Source organism: Pezoporus wallicus, unplaced genomic scaffold (genome assembly GCF_028554395.1).
Source record: "Pezoporus wallicus isolate ANWC-B61680 ecotype Strahan unplaced genomic scaffold, APGP_CSIRO_Pwel_v1 scaffold_6885, whole genome shotgun sequence".
Classification (NCBI taxonomy): domain Eukaryota; kingdom Metazoa; phylum Chordata; class Aves; order Psittaciformes; family Psittacidae; genus Pezoporus; species Pezoporus wallicus.
The window spans coordinates 413,113-434,852 of NW_026638858.1; the positions used below are offsets into that span (position 1 = coordinate 413,113).

At 43.6% G+C, this 21,740-nt stretch overlaps 1 protein-coding gene across 1 annotated transcript in view; it reads left to right on the plus strand.

Annotated features, from left to right (window-relative positions):
• Positions 1-13,598: 13,598 nt before the first annotated feature.
• Positions 13,599-21,740, plus strand: part of OSBPL5 (oxysterol binding protein like 5) — a 177,017-nt gene continuing 168,875 nt past the window's right edge. Inside the window, exon 1 of the mRNA XM_057412772.1 lies at positions 13,599-13,821. Within this exon, the coding sequence (XP_057268755.1) occupies positions 13,807-13,821 (15 nt within the window). The 5' untranslated portion in view covers positions 13,599-13,806. The remainder of the gene's footprint in view (positions 13,822-21,740) is intronic.

Sequence of the window (21,740 nt, forward strand, 5' to 3'; positions counted from 1 at the left end):
TAGGTTGGCGGGGTGTGTGTGTGTGTGTATTTTGTTTGGGGTTGTTTTGGGTTTTTTTGTAGCAGCCACTTGTGGGTTCTTAATTAGTTTGGTGTTTTGTTTTTTTTTTTCTGTTTCTTTGAAATCCGTTAAAAAATAAATTAAAAAACCCACAAACAACCAAACAAAACCCCAACAAAACCACAAGGTTAGTGATCCTGCCCAACTCCATCCAAGCTGGCAGTCCACATAGTGGATCTCTGACTCGGCATTCTTCTTAAGCTGCTCTCAGGTGACAAAGATAAACCACTTGGACCAAACAGAAGCATTCCAAAGGAACTGGGAGGGAGGAAAGTCTGCCCCTTTTTTTTCCTCCCAATCTTTCGGTTACTGCATATCTGTGCAGAGCACATAGCCAGTATTCATTAATCCAGGTTGGCCAAGAGGTTGCTGCCTTAGGGTGGCAAATACTGTCTTGCTTCAGAAGGCCTTTGTGTATAGGATGGAAGAGAGGGAGATGAATCTCCTATGCTAGATCATGTGTTTGCATTATATTACAGTAAGACATCAGAAAACTAGCTAGAATGGTGTGTGTTTCTGCCACAACCACTGCCCAGATACTCTTGCAGAAAACAAATGTATCTGTCTCATTGTTTTGATGTTGGAAGCAGGCACCAGATTCTCACTTGGATCATCGTCTAATGAGTATTAATTTTTAATACAACAGTATATGTATGTTTTCCCAAAACTGGCTTATTGTGACAAGAGACTGAAGTTAGATGTAAATGACCTGCTGATCCCATGTATGGGAGGAAAAAGTTGGTAAGGTTTAAAATGTTGTAATCACAAAGGTGGCCATAGTGTTGATATGAATAAGCAGGATGTGCCTCATAGGATATCTCAGCAGAGGATTACAGGTAATGCTTTACTACTGCCTTGTGGATCTGTCTTGGCCTAGGTGGCTTGAATTCCTGCAAATACTTTTTCCCCTGCTTTCTGATGTTCTCTGTATTATAACTGCTGAGGTCTGTCTCTTTGGTCACTGCTTTCTCTCACTGTTTTTTATCTAAAGCTACCCACTTTCCAGGCTGAAAGCTTCACTGTGTGGCAACTACATTTCCTGTGTTTCTGTTCTCTCTTTCCCATTTGGGGCCTGCTTAAGAAGGGAAATGTTGATGTTTTTCAAATAAGTGACTGTCAAATATCTTGAAATGATGTACAAATTTTATTGTTTTCATATTTGTTGTACAGGAAATTTCAGCACATGTCTATAATGTTTTTAATGGTTTGATTTGTTTTTAAAGATATAAAAGTAACAATTAAAATTTGTCATCCTAGAGTACTTTCTGTCTTGTTTTTCCTTTCTCAGGGTTTTCTTTTCAGCTCCTTTTGAATAAAAATTAATTTGCCAAAATACCTATTTCATGTAGAAGGGCTTTATAATGGGTAAGCAAAGTGGGCTTCTATCCCCTGGGGTGGCACTTGAGGCAGATATGTATTGCCATCACTGGGGCTCCCTTCAAGGGTGTTAATTTATTATTGAGGTGGTTTCTCTAAATGAAGAGCTTTGTGCCAGTTAAAGGAACAATACCTTTGTTCAAAGTCAATGAAAAGATTTCCACTTACTAAAATAGCCTTGGAGAAATACCAGTGTTTCTAGGACTCATTTACTTCCAGAAAAACAAGAGAGGACTATTTCATCCCTTGAAGGAAATGAGGCATAGAAGGGGTGCAGAAGTGTCCTTGTGATGTTACAGCTGGCTTCTTGATTACAGATTACCTGACTGTAGGTGCATATCAGATTACCTCAATTAAACCAGTTTATGCTAAAATCCTCAGTTTCCATTCCTGGTTGCCATCTGAATTGCTTCCAAGGAGGACCACATGCCTGGGGGTTGATACTGGCACTCAGCAGCTCTCCACTTCATCACGGGGTGCTGACACTAAAATCTTGTGATCCTCCATGTTAACTACTGTGGTTTTGGAAAAACTCTGTGGTGAGATGGGATTGACTTCACCATCTTCCAGTGGGAGTAGGGAAAAAGCCAGATTGTTTGGAACAATGTTCTGAATTTAATGCTAGTGTATTTGTGGACAGAACACTCTTCACACACTATGCCATGTCTTTGCTCTGGTTTCAGGGCAGGGCAGGATGGTTAAGAAGACATGTATCCTCTGAGAGATTTCTGGACACTTGTTTGCCGTGTTTTTTTTAGTCTGGCAGTTTTGTGCTGTGGTGATTCTTGTGCTGGGAATGTCTTGTTGGAAAGAAATTGGGGTCTGTGATAAAGGCTGATCTAATGTTATCCCTGATTAAGTTATGTATGTACCCAAGAGATGACTCCTGTCCCTCCAGAAAAGAAATACAGCGTGTTCGTTTCTGCTTTACGCCTTCAGATGGCACATGATGCCATTGTTTATTCCTGGGAATGCTTTTCCTGCCAGCCTGCTCACTTTTTCATTTCCTTCCCAGCAGTCATTTTTCTCCTTCTTAGTAACTGGTTTTTGACTTTCAGCCTGGGAACAGCACTGATAACACTGATGTTTTTAGTTGCTGCTCAGTAATATTTACTCTGGCCAAGGACTTTGTGAGTCTCATGCTCTGCCAAGGAGGAGGGGAAGCCAGGAGGAAGCAGAGACAGGACACCTGACCCAAACTAACCAAAGAGGTATTCCATACCACAGCACGTCATGCCCAGTATATAAACTGAGAGGCAGTTACCTAGAAGGGCTAGATCACTGCTGAGGTCAGGCTGGGTATCAGTCGGCGGGTGGTGAGTGGTTGTATTTTCTTCCCTTGTTATTTCCCTTATCATTATTATTATTGGTGGTAGCAGCAGTGATTTGTGTTATACCTTAGTCACTGGACTGTTCTTATCTCAACCTGTGGGAGTTACATTCTTTCGATTCTCTTCCCAGTCCCTCTGGGAGCAGGGGAGAGGAACGGGGTGGGGAGTGAGCGAATGGCTGCATGGTTCTTGTTGCCAGCGGGGCTTAAACCATGACACCAGAGCACGGTAACCTCTCTCCATTCCATCTGCTGTTTCCCCTACCCATTCCCTATGCTGTCAGTGCAAAGCCTGTTTTCTCAGCCCTGCCTGATGTCCCCTCTGGCTCTGGCCTATGTCAGTGGTTCAGCCCAGGCTGCTGTGCCTCGAAAGGCTGTCTGCTGCAGCTGTAGAGTGCTGTGCACCTGATCAGATGACTTTTCAGAAGCTCTTAAGTTCAGCAGCAGCCTGGCAATGCCAGGTAATCCTTTGTTTTCTTAGGAAGTGCTTTTATGCCTGAGTCTTGCTGATGTCTAGATGTTTTCTGATGGTATGTGTAGTCCAAGGTGCAAGGGCTCTGGCTGAGACCAGTCTGGAGCTGGTTATTCAGCGTTACTGGCTGTGTGCTTGTTTCCCAGCTTACCAGTCTGCTCTACAGCTGTTCCCAGCAATATCAGATTTATAGGAGTGCTGAACACAGTGCAGATGCATCAATAAAGATGGCAAACAGCAATGTGCTTGCTCATACTGCTCAATATGAATAACAGTTAAAAGGCTAATTTGGTTAATGGATCTGTTTATGTGTGTGTGTCTAACACTAACCATGCTTCTTCTATGCCTTTTTCTACACAGGTCCTTGGGGAGGTTTTAAATTCACCTTTAAAAGCATCCAGCAACATCTGCTGAGTTTGGCATCTTCCATCTTCAGCCTGAAATACAGCGAGATTTCAATGCAAAGCTTTAGCAACAGATTTTTGAACAAGCACAGCTACAATGGAGATGGGTGTGTGAGAACACTTCAGCAAATGCTCTAACCTACTGGAAGATGTATCTGCAAACACTCAGCTGCTTACAAACCCTTCTATCTTTGAATGAGGAATAAATCAGAACTAGAAATGACACTTCACAGCCAAACTTCCCATGCTTATCTCTCAGCACTGGTCCTGTGGATGACCTGCTCTGAGAAAGGTTTGACCAGGCTGAACTGCTCTCAGCTGCTGCCTCTGGCCTGAGCAATGCTCCCAGTGCTAAGGATGACAGGCCAGGCCAGGCAAGCATGTGCTGGAGGAAAGCTGGGCTCTGGAGGCCAGCCATGAAATACTGGGAAAATCCTGAACAATAACAATCAATCAACCCCTTAAAACCATTTTAATTTAATAATGAACCCTGTCTAAGGGTATTGAATTGTTTTTCCTCTGCATGATGATCTCAAAAAATGACTAGGTTCCAGCAAAATAAATTTCATAGTGTTAGCTGCAGTGAGACCATCAGTATATTAATTTGTCAGACTCACTGCCAGCACATTAGTACCAGCCATGTTATTTCTGCTAAGTCACCTGATGTTGCCACTTGATATATTGAAAATGAGCTTTTTAGGTTTTTGGAAAGCATTGCCTTTAAACAATGCCACCAAACAAAGACTAACAGTTCCACAATACCTGAAAAAAAATCTTTCTTGGGCATTTCTGGCATTTTTTTCCATTTTATTTTTTTACTATTTAGATATTTTCTTAAAGCAATTTGAAGATGAACGTTGACTGTTTCAATCAGGATTTAAAAGTATATTCCATTTTTGTTTCTCTAAAATGTCTTCTGTAGTCAAGAGGACTGAAATAGTGAGAATTCCATAGAAAGCACCAATTTTAGTCCCGTGTGGAACGTGATCTGGTGTCTGCTCCCTTACCCTTGCAAAGCAGATGAGAGAGGGAACGCAGTCATAGCCAGAGTATTGCCTCAGTCAAACTGATTATCTTTTTCTTTGAACAAAATAGAATAGAATCAGCTAGGTTGGAAAAGACCTGTAAGATCATCAAACCCAACCATTAACCCAGGACTGCCAAGACCACCACTAACCCATGTCACTGAAGGCTTCATATAAACAGCTTTTGAACACTCCAGGGACAGTGATTTCACCACTTCTGTGGGCAGCCTGTGCCCATGCCTGACTGCCCTATCGATGAAGAAATTTTTCCTAAACCCCAGTCTAAACCTTCCCTATCACAGCTTGAGGCTGTTACCTGTTGTCCTATCACTTGTTACTTGGGAGAAGAGACCCCCACCCCACTGCAACCACCTTTTAGGTAGTTATAGAGAGTGGTAAGATCACCCCTGAGCCTTCCCTTCTCCAGGCTAAACAGCTGCCCCAGTTCACTCAGCCACTCCTCATTATGCTCGGAGGAAGACCCAGAGAAGGGCCTTGCTTTCCTGCAGTACCTCAGACCAATTTATTATATAAAGTGATCAATATGTTGTAAGAGCTTTTCATAGGTAGACCCAGAATCTATGTGAAAACACAATCACCCACACCACAGTCTGCAGAGGCTGCTTTCTCTGCACTCTGCAATTTTTCCTAGGTTTGGGCTTTCACTGAGTGAACATTTCAACTTTCAAGGACTTTGCTGTTTAGATTATTTTGGTAAAGGCAGGATGGTGCTGGAGGAGTCAAGGTGGCTACTCTCTGAGCTGGGGAGGGAGCTGCTGAGGAGGGAAGGACCATTTCTTTGATGAGAGCTTATAATCAATGATATGACCAAAAGCAGGAAAGAGATACAAACAGCAGCTGAGTGAGGCAGAAGACGCAGCATGATGACAATGATTACCCTTAAAAGCAGCATTTGCAATTGTCTACCACTTTCTGGACTTCTTAGATAGGAGATTTTTAGGAGACATTTGAAGGCTGTTTTGCAAAATGTTCGAAGTTCATAGTTCCTTTCAGCAAAAGGGATGGAGTGGAAATAAAATTGGAGGGGTTTGGGTGTGAGCAGTTCAAAGCCTGGACAGCAAAAGTTGGTATCATTAACAAAGGCACAAAATTACTTAATAAATACCACAAAAAGGATTGGCAAAATGAACTGATATTTTCCTCCACAGCTGCATTGTGGGGCTGACTCACTGTCCCATGGGCTGGGGGAAGCAGAGCGCACTCTCACTGTGCTGGAGCTGAGGGGCTGCAGTGGGGGAAACCTGCATGTTTCACTGCAGGTGTATGCTGCAAATATTTCTAGAATTGAGGCTGTGGTGCCTCTTCATGTTTCACACCACCAAGAGGGGGGAAAATAAAGCAGTTCCACATAGTTAAATAATTCCTTTGTAGCAAATATAACATCTTAATAAGCTGAGACTGTACTAGAAACCAGCAGGCAAACAGGAGGGTGAGATTAGAGTGGAGCCTCTCATCAGCCTCCACAGGGAAGGCATCATGCTCCAAGCTGACAGTAGTCTTTTAACTTTGTTGGCATGTAAGGAGAGTTCTTACATGCTAGTTAAATTATGATTTCCTATGATTGAAAGGCAGGAGCTGCTGAGCATAACAAAGTGAGCTTCCCCTGCTCCCTAGGATATCTGCCAGCATTGTGATAAAATCATGGCTTTCCTTGGCCCACAGTCAGGCACAAACTGCATATTCTTCATCAGAAGCACAGTCTGCTTGGGTGGAGACAGTTTAATTCTTGGTGACAAATCTGACACAAGTCCTTTGAAGTGTCAGTATTAGTCAGGATGGCTCAGTATTCACATATGGGGTATTCACATATGACTGACTAATTACAGCAATAAATAACCTCAACAGTGTAACTGAAACATAAGGTGAGTATCAGAACTGCATAAAGTCACAGGCAGCAGGTATGAGGGTGGCCAGGCTGAGGGGGTGTGCCAGTGCTAAAGAATGTGGGTGGGTGAAGACATGTTTGGGGTGTATCAGTCATCTGAGGATGCACCTGGCTCTTTGATCTGGTTCTTGCTATGCAAAAGGAGCTGCAGAGCCAGCCCAAGAAGTCACTGAACAGAGCAGCGTTTCACTGTAGTGCCTTGTCAGCCGGGCAAAGCTGCTGGCATGGCTCTCTCTCTGTCATGGACCAGTCCTGAAGAGCAGCCCCAGGCCCTCTGTGCCAAGCAGAGCCACAACGCAGAAAAGTACAATAGGACTGCAATGCATGGGAAAAACCAAAATAAGTCATACAGTTAAATGAAATGCCAATTAAGTAACTTCACCATGAGCAGGGTCTTGCTGTACCTGAGCAAATCCCTATGCTTTGGAAGCTGATTGTTTCAGTTGCAAGTTGGGGATTGTGAGCAGCCAGAGTATGTCTGCTGCCTTGAATCCCCCCTGCCCCACTGGTAAACCGTAAACCAAAACCAGGCAGGTATCCTGCATGCGGCCACAGGCCTGCTGCCTGCTAATGGGAGTGGGGATGCCTCATTTCAAAGGGTGAAATTCATGGCACCCAGATGAATTCCCCTTTGGCAGCAGATGAAAGCCATGTGCCTTCAGAACAAAGAGCTCAATTTTTACATGTAGGAAATCAGGAGATCAGGTGAGTAATATTGTGCAAGCTGGAGAGGAAGCCTTAAAAGTTAAAAAAAACACATTATACTTGATGCACTCACTGGTGACACTGACTGAGGTGCTCTGTGCTAACTGAAGTTGCAGTACAGTGCAGGTGAGGGCGCTGGGCCAGCACAACAGTGGTGACAACAGATTTATATGTCTTCTACACTGCAGTACATCACTGTTACTAAAAAGAGGAGAAAGTGGTTTTTTTTAAAGCATGAATCTATGTGGGGCTGTTTGGAAATAGGGGCTGGAATAAAATGCAGGCAGTGGTATCTGGTACTTGAATTACAGAAGCCAGTAATAGCTTCTCACTTTTCCTCTGGCTGTGCTTATAGACCTGCATGCTGGGGAGCTGACTTGGACCAGGCTGGCATCAAAGGTTTTCTTCTAAGGAAGGCTTCATGTCCCATGAATGATCCTGTTGAGAGATTTGTGAGTTAAAGCAAGAGTCCTGTGGCACTGGTAGTTGAGAACAGCTTTTAAGATACTGGCTCACAGAAAAAGCCACTGTGCTGTACATACTATTTTATTCCATGGATTTATGTATAAGAATGTCTTGAAAACAGTGGACTAAACACACAGATGGTCCTACTGTGGAAGCAAGGATGTACCTGCCACCCTGCGGGTATGTACCTTGAAATACAGAGATGTGGAGAAACCTGAGTGCGCTGGAACGAGCAAAATACACAGGGAAACTGTCCATGTTGCCCACAAAAACATGCAAAGCAAACCTAAAGAAGATTAAACAGTGGAAAGACAGCCATAAAGCTAACAGGAGAGAAAAGAACAAGTTTAGTAAATAATAGTATGCAGTGGCTTGACATCAGCTAGCTGGAGGCCGCCACCCAGTTGTTTTCACCCCCACCCCCCAACAGGATGGGGAGAAAATAAGATAAAAAAGCTGGTGGGCAAAAATGAAGACAGTCAGCCTTCCAGTCACAATCCTGGGCAAAACGGACTAGGCTTGGGGAAATTAAAATAGGTTTGGATAGCAAGAAGCAAAGACAAATTGAAATACACACCCCCCCCACCAGTTTTTACCCCATGTTCAACTTTGCTCCTTCATTCCCAGCTCCTGTGCCCAGGGCAGTGCAGGGTGATGGTGACCGGAGCTGTGTCCAGCCATGATGGTCCCTCTCCACCCTCGCTCCTCCTCACACCCTTCTGGGTGGCAGGATGGGGAGTCCCTGCTCTGGCAGCCAAGCTGCCCCTGCCCCTCATCCCGCACCACCTGACTGCCGGCAGAGCTGTTCCTCACCCTCTTCCCTCGCTCCTCACTGCATGTGCAGGTTGTGACCATTCTGGAGCACTTTTGGCATCGCCTTCTTGGCCGTCGGGCTGGGGGTGCCTGTGCTGGGGCCGCTGAGGAACCGGCTGGAACTGGCTTCCCCCTCTCCTCACAGCAGCTGCCCCACAGCTCCCTGGCTGCCAGCACTCGGGCACCAGCACCCAGTGTGGACATTCTCCTTGCCACCACACACGGCTCCTTGTCTGACCTGGCCATCACATCCAGTCTATTGCTGGGGACAGGTCAGGCACAGCCCTGTGGCTGTCACCCAGCCCTGAGGCACAGAAGGGATGTTAGGGAGCCCACAGGAGGCTAACGTTTCTATGCATCAGCCTCCTGGTCTCATACAGTGCCGGACACCTTCCCAAGGTCTGAAGCACACTGGTCAGTGAAGGCAGGATTGTGGGTTTTGTGGCAGACATTAGCAGTGCCCAGCACTGAGCCATGCTGCAGGCTCACACCCCTGAGAGATGCTGGTGATGAAGGGCTTGAGTTGCTGAATTCTGCTGATTGATCCTCATGCAAGTGGAAGGGGAAATGGGGCAAGGATGGAGGGATTCATGAATAATTGAACACTGAGAGCAACATACATAATGCATGATAAATTAGTCCAAGCAAAGCAGAGGAGGCAAGGGTAAAGTTTCCTTCAATAAGCATAAAATGGGATGTGAAAAGGTGTTTATGCCAGAACAGCTGTTTGCTAAAATTTGTCATTTATTTATACAGATCCCTCCCCCTCGCAGTTCGGGGTTCTGCCCAGAGTGGGACAGAGATCCGCAACTGAGCTGAAAAGTAATTTGGCTCCTGCTGCATCCTGGTCCAGCACGCTCCCCGCCCGGGAGATCCCCTCCTTGCTTAGTACTGGACTTTTCCCTTTGGGAAGCTGATGCAGCATTTCCTGTGCTAAGAGTTGACCCAGTCATTTGGGCTGTGCAGTTTGGCTGCTGTGAAGGCAGGTAGGGTAATGCTCGTAATTCCATGGAAATAGAGAGGCCCATGTTGACTCTAGCCTTTCCTGATCCCCAGCTGTCTTCCTTTCAAACTGTATTTGCTGTTACAGCACGAATTATTTTTATTTTAAAATGTTACATTCATTACAGACGGTAATGAGGCTGCCACCAGAAGGCATTGACTCTATGCTGCAAACTGATTTAAGAGTGCGCGTGTGTGCAAATAAAACCCCAGCCCCTTTCCCCCCCGCCTCCCCCCCCAATCACTTCAGGTCTCCTTTCCTGTTAGCGGAGAGGAGAAGCAAGACACGCCAACCCACTATGGGTGATAAGCAAGCTTCTACTTTATTCGCGGCGCACATCGCTTGTGTCCGCGTGGTGTTAGCCACGCCTACTAGTCACAACAGTATTGGTTAGTTCTACACGGCTTCCTTTACATTCTCCTCCCACGTCCGGTTTCCGGTTACGTGTGAGGCCTACACTTAGCTTTGCTCGCACAAGGCCTCCAACGATCCATGGCCTTGCTCTTGGAGCCATCCTGCAACACTTTCCTGTGTTAATGAATAAGCTAGGTATTTGTCATGACAGGTCCCAGGAAACCATGCACAGAAGGTGTTCACTACAGGTAGCTGGTACAGCTATTTTGACACACACAGAACTACAGCTGGCTTCATCCCTTTTGTTCAACATGGGCTGCACGTGGAGTGGGATTGTGAATTGATTGCACTGGGATTTCTCCATGTTTCTGGAGTTGACAAAACAGTTCCCTCAAGCAGGCACTGCTTAGACTTGAGCCAAGTGAAAATCTTGTCCGAGTTCTTCTGATTGTTTTACTACTTTTTCGTATTCATGGTCTTTCATCATTCCTTGCTAGAAAGGGTAAAACTATGTAAAGTGACGGTGTCCTCCTGTCACTTGTGCACAAAGTAGGTGCGAAGGGTTGAGTATAATACAGCTGTCCCCCAAAATTCAGTATGTTCTCTTTAAATACTGAGGTCATCTAGATGAAAAAATAAAAAAATATAAATATTAAAACACCCATGCAAATGTTGAGCCCATAAAATACATAAAACCAGAAGAATGCCATTTAAAGGCAAAGACTGCACTACCTCCTCTCTGAGGACATGCAGAAGCACCTGCGTATTCAAGCGCTGGAAGAGACGGGCAAGAGGGAAGCAGCTTTTGATCTTGCATTACAGAGAAGTCCAATGCAGTTTTAACAGCCTTAGCCATAACCACGAAGATGTGCTTTAAGGTGTTGCGGGCTTCCTACAAGCCACTGGACTCTCCTGGTAGAAAGAAAGTAATGTAACTCCCAGATGTAATGTCCTGCTTCACAAAGCCATCCTAAGGATAACTGCACTAAAGAGAATAAGAATGTGCTATGACCAGGCAAAGCACAAGCATGTTATGGAAACTCCTCAGTGAGCAGGTTCAGCAGGTGCACAGAATTTTGCTGCTTTCTTGTCTTTTTTGTTTTGGTAAGGTTTTCCCCCTTCACCTGTTGCAATGACTCACTGATTTACATGGCCACTCACTTTATGGTTTCTGAAAAGCTTTGAGCACACGACTGTGATGGTGAAATGCCCTGTCAGCTGTCTTTAATTCAGCTGGATTTTTTTTCTTTGTCTCCCTTCTCCTGGTGCCTTAATCTAGATGGGCTTTACCACTTTAAAAGTAAAGTGGGACACAGGGATGTGAGAGAGAAAAGGAAAATTTCTGAACTCCCTGCCCTGTTCCAAATTGATTAGAGCCAAACCCACCTCAAATATATGTTGAAAGCAGCTTAAAAAATGCTCTACATTATTGCATTTAAACACTGAAACTAAAATTTATGATGAATAATAAGCCAAAACCTGCGTCAATAGCTCTCTGTGCAGTTTGACCACACTCCAAATACACAGGAGGATAAAATGTAGTTGTTTACCAGGTTTCTAGGGCAATGTGCACAACTGACAGACTATGTCAGTTGTGCACATTGTCAGCACAACCCAATGCTTGCCAGTGGGATGGGATACCAGCACAGCTGCCTGGTTGACCGAGTTTTCTTTTATCAGCTGTATGAAAATGAAGAAGGTCCTGGAGGCAGGCTGCTATGGTGGCCTGCTTTGCATCCCCCTCTTTTTTATGCCATTGGTGTGGGCCCTGGCCTGCTGCTAGCTTTGTGCTCTCCTACTCCTGAAGGTATGAGGGGGTCCTCACTTGCTTGTCATGTTTCCCTTCATTTCTTTAAGATAGCTGCTTCCAGTATGTGTCCAGCTCCTCTTTTCAGCCAAGACACTCTTTTACTAAGCTAATACTCAACAAGGCTCTTCCCTTAGCACCAAGACCCACTTTGAGGGGGCACCCAGCATGTAATTGCCTTAAGGGTGGTGAATCGCCATTGAATGGGCAGTATGGCAGTGTACAGTATGAAACCCCAAGTTTTCCAAAGATAGCAGATCCCCAGCTGGAAGATTCTCAGCCTGTGTGAACTGGTGTGGATCTATGCCATTTACATCAAAGGAAAACCGAGATCATGCAAATGCTTGCACACATAGCTTCCCAAGAGCACGAAGTCCAGGCTGTTGAATTCAACAGAGGCTGTTCCTCTGTGCTTCTTGATTTTAGCACACCATGGCTCTTCAGGAGCCTCTTTTCCAGCTCCTCCAGTGTAACACAGCCTCAGAGCTCTAGGGGTAAGATGTTTGGCCTGTGGTCCTCCAAAGGGCTCTAGTGTCAGCCTGTGAGGAGATCAGAGGTAGCACTGTTTTGCATAAATAAGAGAAAACACATCCATATCAAAACAGGAGATTAAAGGCAATGGCACGTGAAACGGAAAAGTGGTTATTGTCAGTGACAGTCTTGCTGACCCTATTCTAGTATAATCCTTTTTTTTTTAATGAAGAAGGCCTCCATTTCAAGGTGTGGTGTAGCTTTTTGCGAAGTCTTAACTTTTTAAGGAGTCGTCTGCACTGTAGACAGCTTTGTCCTCTAATACATGCAGGTGAGTGTATGTAACATTGCTGGTGAAGATTAGATTGTGTTTGCTTTTCACTTGTGTCAGGAGACAAATAAATGCTGCTGGAAATGTGGGCTTTATCCTGGAGTGCCCTCAGATGTGGTGGTGAGTCAGCTTTGCAGACGAAGCACCGTGGAGCAAAACTTCTGTGGGAACAAATTCAAATAGTTCTTACCTCAAAGGAGAGGTGAATGCCAGCCAGGGAGTAAGATGGTGTGCAGAAAAAAACCTCATTTCTATTAAGATTTCATAGCAAAATGGGTCAGCTGCTGTCAAAATACACATTTTCAGACATAGGCCTGGTCTTTCTTGTTAACTTAGAAGCGATGACCTATCAGGCCTTTCCTGACCTGCTAACATGCAGAACTGCAAGAACTGTCTTGTCATCTTTAGGATTTACTGAAGGTTGGCTGACACATACTGAGACTGATTTCTTTGCTTTTCCTATTAAAGACAAGACCTAAGGTTTCCTGGATGCCCCCTGATGTCAGACAGCTCCAGCTGCCACCTTTGCAAAGTCTTATTGCATGCTGGGATATCTTGCTGCTGCCGTAGGACTGTCAGGGTGAAATCAAGCGCTCCCCTGAAGGGCAATGAAGTCCAGGACAAACACATAGTTCTGAGGACAGGATGGCTTCATGCTGCCACTGCAGCAGGTCCAGCTCTGGAAGATAAAAAAATAGAAGTAAGATTTCAGTGGTCTCCACACTGCCCACTACAAACAACATCTGTGTCCTCAAGTGAACGCTAGGTTGTTTGAGCAGTAATTCTCACTGCCCCCTACAAAGCTAGGTCTGATGTGGTGCCCCCGCTAGCACTGTGAATTCATGTCTCTGGATGTTGCTATATTGCTTCCCAGCGCATGAGGCACCTGCTTGACTGATTTCTTTACCCTTGTCTGTGTTCAGAACAGCTGTGCACCTATTTTAGCCAGGCAAGTCAAGTGCAAGTTGGTTTCATGCAGGATGACTGTGTATAGTAGCAGCACAGGCAGGAAGAAGCTGAATTTTTGAGAGCAGACCCTTAGTCTGGGGCAAAATGCTCGCCTGCACTCTGATGCTGATTTTCGTCTTTACTGGCTGCTCCTGAGTCTGCAGCTGGAGGAACGATCTCCTGTGGAACAGCAGCTTCAGACAATTTTATTGGCTGATGAATCTGATCTTGCCTGGCCACCTTCCAGAAACACTGACTTGCCTGAGGTGAGAGTGAAAGGAAGGTTGCTCTGCCTGGGGCTGTAAAGCAATTGTTTCAAGACCAGCGTAACACCCATGCCTTGCTGCACGGTAAGTGTATGAAGATAGGTCCATATGCACACATGTATATAGGCGTAAGGTGCTTTATAATATAATTGCTGACAAAATTAAATGTGCAGCTCCTGTGGACTGTGTCTCATTTGCTGCTTAATAATGTGAAGACGTACTTGGTAAATTGCTTGCTGTCACAAAATCCTCAGTTAACTGTTGCAACGATCTAAGTTGAAACACTGCATTTTTCTGCTCCTCTGATTCTTTCTTATGCTGCAAGACATTGATTTAAGCTTTTTGCATGACAGAACAAAATACAGCTGCAGGGTGTTGATACTAAAATGTTTTCTTCAGCTTTATTCTTTTGCTAGTGCAAACTCAAAATAACAGAGCTGCTTGCTAATATTTGCTCAAGTCTTCCAAAAATTGCTAATTGCCTTTTGTTTTTTAAGGGTAACTTCTGTGAAGTTTGATGCTATGGATTGATTTGCATGTTGTGCTTTGCCACAGAGCAAAAATAGGGCAGAGCTAAGGAAAACAATGTTTTTAATGTAGCCTCCAAAGTGTGTGGTGCTCAAAGGGGCAGGATACTGCATTGCACCTACATCGGTTACAAACAGCTCTCCAGATGAATGTTTCTGGAAGAGCCTCCCAAACTATTGCTTCCTAAGGAATTGGTGGTTGACCCGCAGCACTAGAACAGATAGATGGAATGCAGCTTTCCAGACTGCAGCAGCTCTATAATATTTAAGGATGCAGCTAATCCTGAGAGCACACCATACCTGCTGCTTCAAAAGTGATACCAAATATTTCAAGTTTCACTGTACCAAGCTGCAGTGCCCCTAACAGCCAGAGTGGACTTGGAAACTATGACTTTTGGACAGCTTTGGAAAACAACCTTCTATCACTGCACTTGTTCAAAATAACTTTCGAATGTTTCATCATTCTTTATTAGGAGAGGTGGGGGAGAAAGTGGGATGTCTGTGTTTTCTGCAAGCAAAAAAAGTGTTTTCAGATCCTTGCTGAGCATAGTGCAGAGACCGTAGAGCATCCTCAGGGCTAAGACAAAATACTGAAGATTAATAAAACTATATACAGTACCCAAACATTTCCTGAACTAGAACTTTCCATACTCTGGGCTGTGCTTAGCACATCTCTGTTGCTGGTAACGATGCTTTTCTTAATTCTTCCTCCTGAGAGCCAATGGAGAGCCTGAGCAGCTTCATGATTTGCCTTGGCTGGAATTGATTTGCAGCTCTAGTTATGAGGAAGAGTTTCCCCATTATGTCCAAGTGCAGAGGAGCAGTGGACTCACTTGGTGCAATTATTTCAGCTGCAGGAGGAAGTAACCTTGTTGAACTGGCTCCCATGACAAGTGGAATGGCAGCGTATAAGTTGTGTGGCTCCGTTACTACCTGCAGTTATGAGAGTGAAATAGGACCTTATCTTAACGAGAAATGATGCAGGAAATGTGTTTTAGTATGACTTTGGTGCAAGTGCGCCAGGTAACACTGCCAAACTTTGGTGCTGTGTCTTCTAAGCATTCATTTTGTTGGTCTTGTAAATAGTCTAAACTACTTTTTTGCTTGCTCTGGTGTTTCTGCACTACTGCTCCTGTTCTTGCTGGCTGAGGATTCTAGGGGAGTCATGGGAGTCAACATTCAATCTCACTGGATTTCAAACATCTTTTCTAGAAATCATTGGCACTGACATTATATGGAAGGTATCTGCAGAACGGAACTATCTAGTTTTATAGATGTGTTTGTGATTTCCTGAGATTTTGTTGTGGAATTTCAATTAGGGCTTCTTTGAGGTTATGATTCAACACATGTGCAAAACACACTATGATATGTCAACTTGGTATGTGTTCAATGTTTTTTTATTAGTGTCAGGCATGCATCTGTGAAGTTGCAATCTGTGACTGCTGTAGTGATACTAAAAAGGAAGGAAAAGAGAAGGAAACTGCATGAAGACGTGAATTCTGCTAGCTTTAGGTTTAAATGAGAAACATTTGAAAGCAACCCATGGTAGAAATGGAGCTTTACCACTAAGCATGAGGCAGCTTAGAGGGAAATGCATGGTCCTCTTGATTCTCCAAAGAGCTCTTTGATACCGTTACTGCTAAACTGCTGATGTTTCTGCAGATCAGCAGTTATGCAAAAGCTAAATACAGGCTGCTTATTTATTTTTGGAGCATTCGCTATCACTCTAGATGCCACAGCAAGTAAAATGCTGGTGACTTCTGTCACTGTCAAACCAAAGGTAGGGGTGGCCTCACTCCAGCACCTGTGGAATGAGTACCCAAGGAGTGTTCCTTGTGCCTGTGCTGTGCTGGTGGCATCTGTGAGTAGTCCCTGCGAAGAAAGGTGGGAGGAGGACAGTTCACATCAGATGTGTCACCCTTTCCTGGCCTGCCCTGCAGCTTGTGAAGGCCACAGCTGCAGCCAGCCTCAAAACAGCATTGCAGATTTTTGCTGTTCTGCTGTCAGTCATCTGGTGTTGTCCTCTGCATCCCATTGCCTCCCCCAGCCCAGTAAATGTGCCAGGATCCTGAGCTCTTGTTTTCTTCGGAGTGGATAAAAGATAGGGGCATTTCCAGCCCTTTTGCCTTGAGGGGGGAAGATGGAGAAAAGTGGAAAAATCTCAGACAAGGAGGCAACTAAAAATATCATAAAGCTTGTGATCTTTGTAAATGGCTATATTTGGCAATTCTGTAGAAATAGATCCCAGAGAAAACTATGGTTCTCAGACTTTAAAAAAAGCCATTTATTTGAATATGTTTTGTTTTTAAATTGAGATGTGAGTGAAGTAAATGGAAATACATTAATTCGTACTTTGACAGTTTAGAATAGTTTTTGTGCAATGCTTTTACATTATGTTAGTTTAAAGTGTGGACTTGCAAATTACAGTAGTAGTTTAAAGCACTTGAAATCCAGAATGATGCCTAAACTGACTGCAGTGATTTTATTTTTATCTTGATTGGTTTTGTGTTAGTTTGGATGTGGATTTATCTTTCTGTATATATGTATACAAATAATCCTATTAACATGTATGTAGGTAGGAAGCTGGTAGGCAATGTGGTTTCATATGTATCAGCATATTATTGAGCCATAATATGAAATATTTACTACCAATATCCATTTGGAAACCTGATGTGCTGTGAATTCATGCTGGGAGTAAGAATAAGTCAAGAAACTGTTTATGATGTGCGATACAAATAGCTAGATCAGCAGTGGGAGTGAAAACTGGAAGTGTTCTTCAGTTTTAATTACAGCCCAACAAATGGTGCATCCATTTTTCATTGTTAGTAAATGGCCCATATGGCATCCTTTGATTACATGCTCTGCAGCTTCTGCAACAGTGAGGCTGTTATTTTCAGGGAATACAGAACACAAACCCATTTAATCTGGGCTTTCTGAGTAGAAGATTGTCTTGAGCAAGAAAATGGACCCTACCAGGAAAAGGTACCTTAGCTAACTCAGAGTTTTCCAGTCTGAAGGCTTGGTGCATGTTGTGTGCACCTCAGCAGCAGAGCCAGTGACTTCTTCACATTCCAAAAGCAGGTAAAATCAGGAAGGGTTTTTTCCCACTGGAAAATTTCATTCTTTCACAGAATGTTTGAGGATAGTTTTTCCATGGAACACAATCTGGAGTCCAGGCTGCCTGGCATACAGGGATAGATAGAAACTAACCCGAGGAGGGGGCTTTGTTTAGAAAGCAAAGCAAAGCAAAATTATAATTTCCCTATGTGTGAGAAATATGCATCGCAAAACCCACTAAAAACCTATTCCCCCCCCCCCCCCCTTTGGAATAAAGAAAACCTCTTTGCTTTTAATCATAGTCTTTATCATTACCTTTTAGAAACAAAACTGAAATCATAGCCAGGACACCAGCTGCAGACATTCAGGAGTATCTCCATGGAAATAACCATCCTGGAAAGCAAAGCTTGTTGAAATTTGCTCATTATTATTTTCAGAGCGTTGCTGTCGGGGAGAAAACAGGAGCTAGGTGACTAGTCCTCCTGCTTTCTACACCCACTGTCACAACAGATCGGTGGGTGATGACAGGATCTCTCCAGGGCAGCTCGTGTCCTCCTGTACAGTGTAGTTCTTGCAGCCACTTTGATCTGAGTGTGCAGCCAGTGTTTGTGACCTTCCTGGGGTGTTTCTAACAGAAAAAGGCTCCTATCTTTCATGTAATCTGATGTGTTTACAAGCATGCATGTATGTATGCTTCTGTTTTCTGAACACAAGAAGTTTCCTCTCTCACAGTTTTTACATGATCCTTCCAGGGGCAGAGATGCAGGAAGAAAACAGGGACGAGAGGAGGAAAACCTATTGGTCTCACTTTGGGGAAGCTTCATCAATAAGATAGCAACCTATGACCACTCGTAACCTGCTGCAGCACTGTCAGGTCCCCCCCAAGAAGTACGACCTTCTGGTCTGACAGTAGCAAATGACCAAACTGCACAGACTCACCCATTGCTCCATATAAGTAAAGATTTGGGTCCCCTTAACCTTTTGCAAATGATGGGTACAACATGATAGCTTAAAACCCAAAGCAGATGGTGCATTTCCATACCATGCATTTTTTCATATGTGTGATGAAATGTGGCTGGCTAAGTGTGTCCAGATGGGCATTGCTCCTTTGATGAAGAGATCATTAAAATGTGTCAATCTGTGGAAATCTAGGCTAAAATAAGCTCTCACATGGACAAGGCACAAAGTTTAAAAAATGATTCTCCAATTATGTAACCAAAGTGGGGGGAAAATAACCTTAATTAAGTATAATAATTTAAGTTACTGCTTCAAGGCACTTAAAATACTGTGAAAACAAGGAGTGTTGCAAACCTTCAGCCAATACTCTAGTGCTAATATATAAAATGCTTCCCCAACCTCCCTGATTTCTCCTTTCAGCTGACTTTCTAGGAAGGATTTTTTAGGAAAATGTTCTATCTGATGTTGCATGCTATAATTTTCAGGCTAGACTACAGACGAATTATATACTTCTTTTTTTATTTCCCTTTAGAGAGTTCTGCAATGTTTCATAAATCCAGATGACTGGTGCAGATTTTAGGGAATATGTAATGTGGAATATGCACTGGCTGGTACCTCTGTTCTTAGAGGAGATGGCAGCTAACAAAAATGATGTCTGATGCTGTTTTAGGACTGTGTGGAATGATGTGTCCTCTCCTCGGGTTCTTGTAATTGCTGTAGCTCAAGATCAGGGTAAAATGTTTAAAGTTGTCAAAAATAGCTTTAAAAATACTGCCTTTCTAACTTTTCCAAGTGGTTTAGATAGGGGCTTATGCTGTTGAATCCTGTAATAGCTTCTGAAATGTTTTTCTAGTTCATCTTACTTGAATGATTAGAAAACAGTTTATTTACCAGAAGTAAAAAGTGCCTAACTTTGGCCACAAAGCATTGCTGATCATGAACTTGCTGAAATGTTTTGCTCTGTGAGGAGCAAAATTTGGAAGTGACTTGCTGAACTGGTAAGATTATCAGGGACAGTAATAGGTAAACACCTTAACCTTTGTAGTATAAATGATTACATATGAAACTAAGCACTGGGGAAAATGCACTTGTCTCAGGAAAGGAACAGTGACTACTGGAATTATTTTTTTCTTCTTCTGGAATCCACAGCAGAAACAGGCATTTCCTCAAACAGTTCTATCACAGTAGATCAGGTTTTTACATTACATGTTCCTGCCTGTGCTACAAACTAAACCTCATTCCTCTTGCCCTTATTTAATACTGTGGGCATCAAAGTTTCATATAAAAAAGGAAACATTTAGCCAACTTCTTACCCTGTTTTTGTGGTACAAGCCTCTATGTCAGTGGAAGGACAATGATATATGAAAACATGATGGATTTATTTTCAAGTTTGTCCTATGTCAGCCTCAGTAAATGGGCATTGCACTTTTCATCAGAGTATCACAGAAATGCCATGAAGCTCCAAATGAACAGGGATTTCTGCATGACAGTAAAGGTAACGCACTTACCAAGTCAAGCCTGTGATATATATAGACACACACTGCAACTTACACCAGCAAAAGCTCTGAGTCGCAGGTAAGCCACATGCCTGTCTCAGCAGTTAGTTCCTACTTCATACTGCAGTGAAGCCGCACTGGCTTCTAGGAGGCTTTTGCCTCTGCATCAGGTACTTACATTGGCGCAGTGGCTGCATTTCAGCCTTTCCCCAACACTGCAGAAATGCACCAGCTGCTTCTAGGAGAAGTCTTGTCTGCGTGAAGTTTTGATAAAAGATGGTTAGGTTTCTGAGAAAGAAAATTAAAAGGGAGGAAACACTGAGTAATCCAGGAGATGACTTTCTGTCCAGACTTTGTTAAAGGTCATTTCCTATTGCGGTTATTTGAGTACTTCATTGTGCCCAGCAGAGCTATTTTCCTTGCTCTAGTTTTGTCTCAAAAAATTCCCAAGTATATCACTGTTGCTCATGCTTGTCAGAGAGGAAATGTTGGTGCGATGTAGTGCAACTATAGGCAAGGTGGCTTAATTAACACTTCCATTTTGTCTTCAATAGGCAGGTTTAGGCTACATGATTTTGTTTTGCAGTAACTTTCAAGTTTTCTTTTACATCTTTCCTTTTCCACTGTAGCAGTAGAAAAAGAAGTCATGTGTTCTTTAGCTGTTACATGACTATGCAGCACCACAGGGGGACAAGAAAGGCTCTGTTCAAGAAAAGTCAATGTATTTGGGGCAGGATTCAGCAAATTAACTGGGAGCCTGTTTTTCTAAAGGCTGATTTCTGCCAGCAGGGAGATCCACATATAGTGTGAAGCAGCGCTGCACTGATCTCAACAGAGCTACTTTGTTTGATGGGGTGTTAAAAATCTGGTCCCAAGTGTGTATGTGATTTTCTCCTTATGCTGATGCAATTATCATCACTGCACCTGGGGAAGGTTCTGCCTCTGTCTTCTCCTTTCCTCTCTTTATGGCCTAGCAACCTCACAGTGCACTGGTAATCTCCTTGTTTTTTGAAGGTTATTCATGCTCACAACATGCTGTGTTTGTGAGTGGGTATGAGCTTTGATAGCACGGGTTTGGTAGCAGTGGAAGCACAGCAGTACTGACTTTGCTGCAGCATTACAGCCTGTGACAGGGCCCCAGGACCTGATTTGTCTAGCTCAGTCCATGCTGCCATCTCACTTAACTGCTCACTTGCTTTGCCTTCACATAGCAAGTGTATGCTTTCCTCCCTGCAGCACAGCATATTGAGGAGGCAGAAGTTGCTCTGAGATGTACTTCCCTGCCAGCCACGGCTCATCATGCTATATTGAACTAGCTTCCTTCTTACATATGACAGCAGGAAAAGCCTGGCCCCATGCTGCTGCTCCTGCTCAGTTATCATTTTAAAAGACATGGTCCATTTGACTAGCACTCCTTCTGTGTTTGTAGTTTAGACAGAACTCCCTGTGGGTCAGCATTATGTCTTCAGCTGTAAATGTAGGTCAGCTGGCTGCCTTGCAATGTGTTCCTTATCCTTAAAAGCATACATCCTCACATGCAACTTCACAGTACATTGCATTTTTTTGCCTTGTAAGACAGCTCATTTTGTTTGTGCAGCAAGTGGTTCAGCTGCTCTTGAGACATTAGCAGTCCTGCCAGCATAGTATCAAAGTATTTTTCAGTCTGGGTGTTGCAGACATGTAATGAGAGCATTTTTTGCTGTTTCACTTGAGGGTTTTCCTGCAACATTTTTAGTGAGGAAACACTGATCTCAGCCCTGTTCATGAAATTAATTATAAGTTTTGACATATGGTGTCTATAAATCAAAACAAGTCCTTCAGCTTTTCTGCTGGGCTCAGGGTTTGTCTCTTCTGATGCTAAACCTAAGATTTGTTCATTCCTGCATCCTAGAAAGCCCATCAAAGGTTTGAATTCTAGATGTGAAGACATTTTTACAAGCTTGCAAGGAGCCCTTTGAGTTCAATT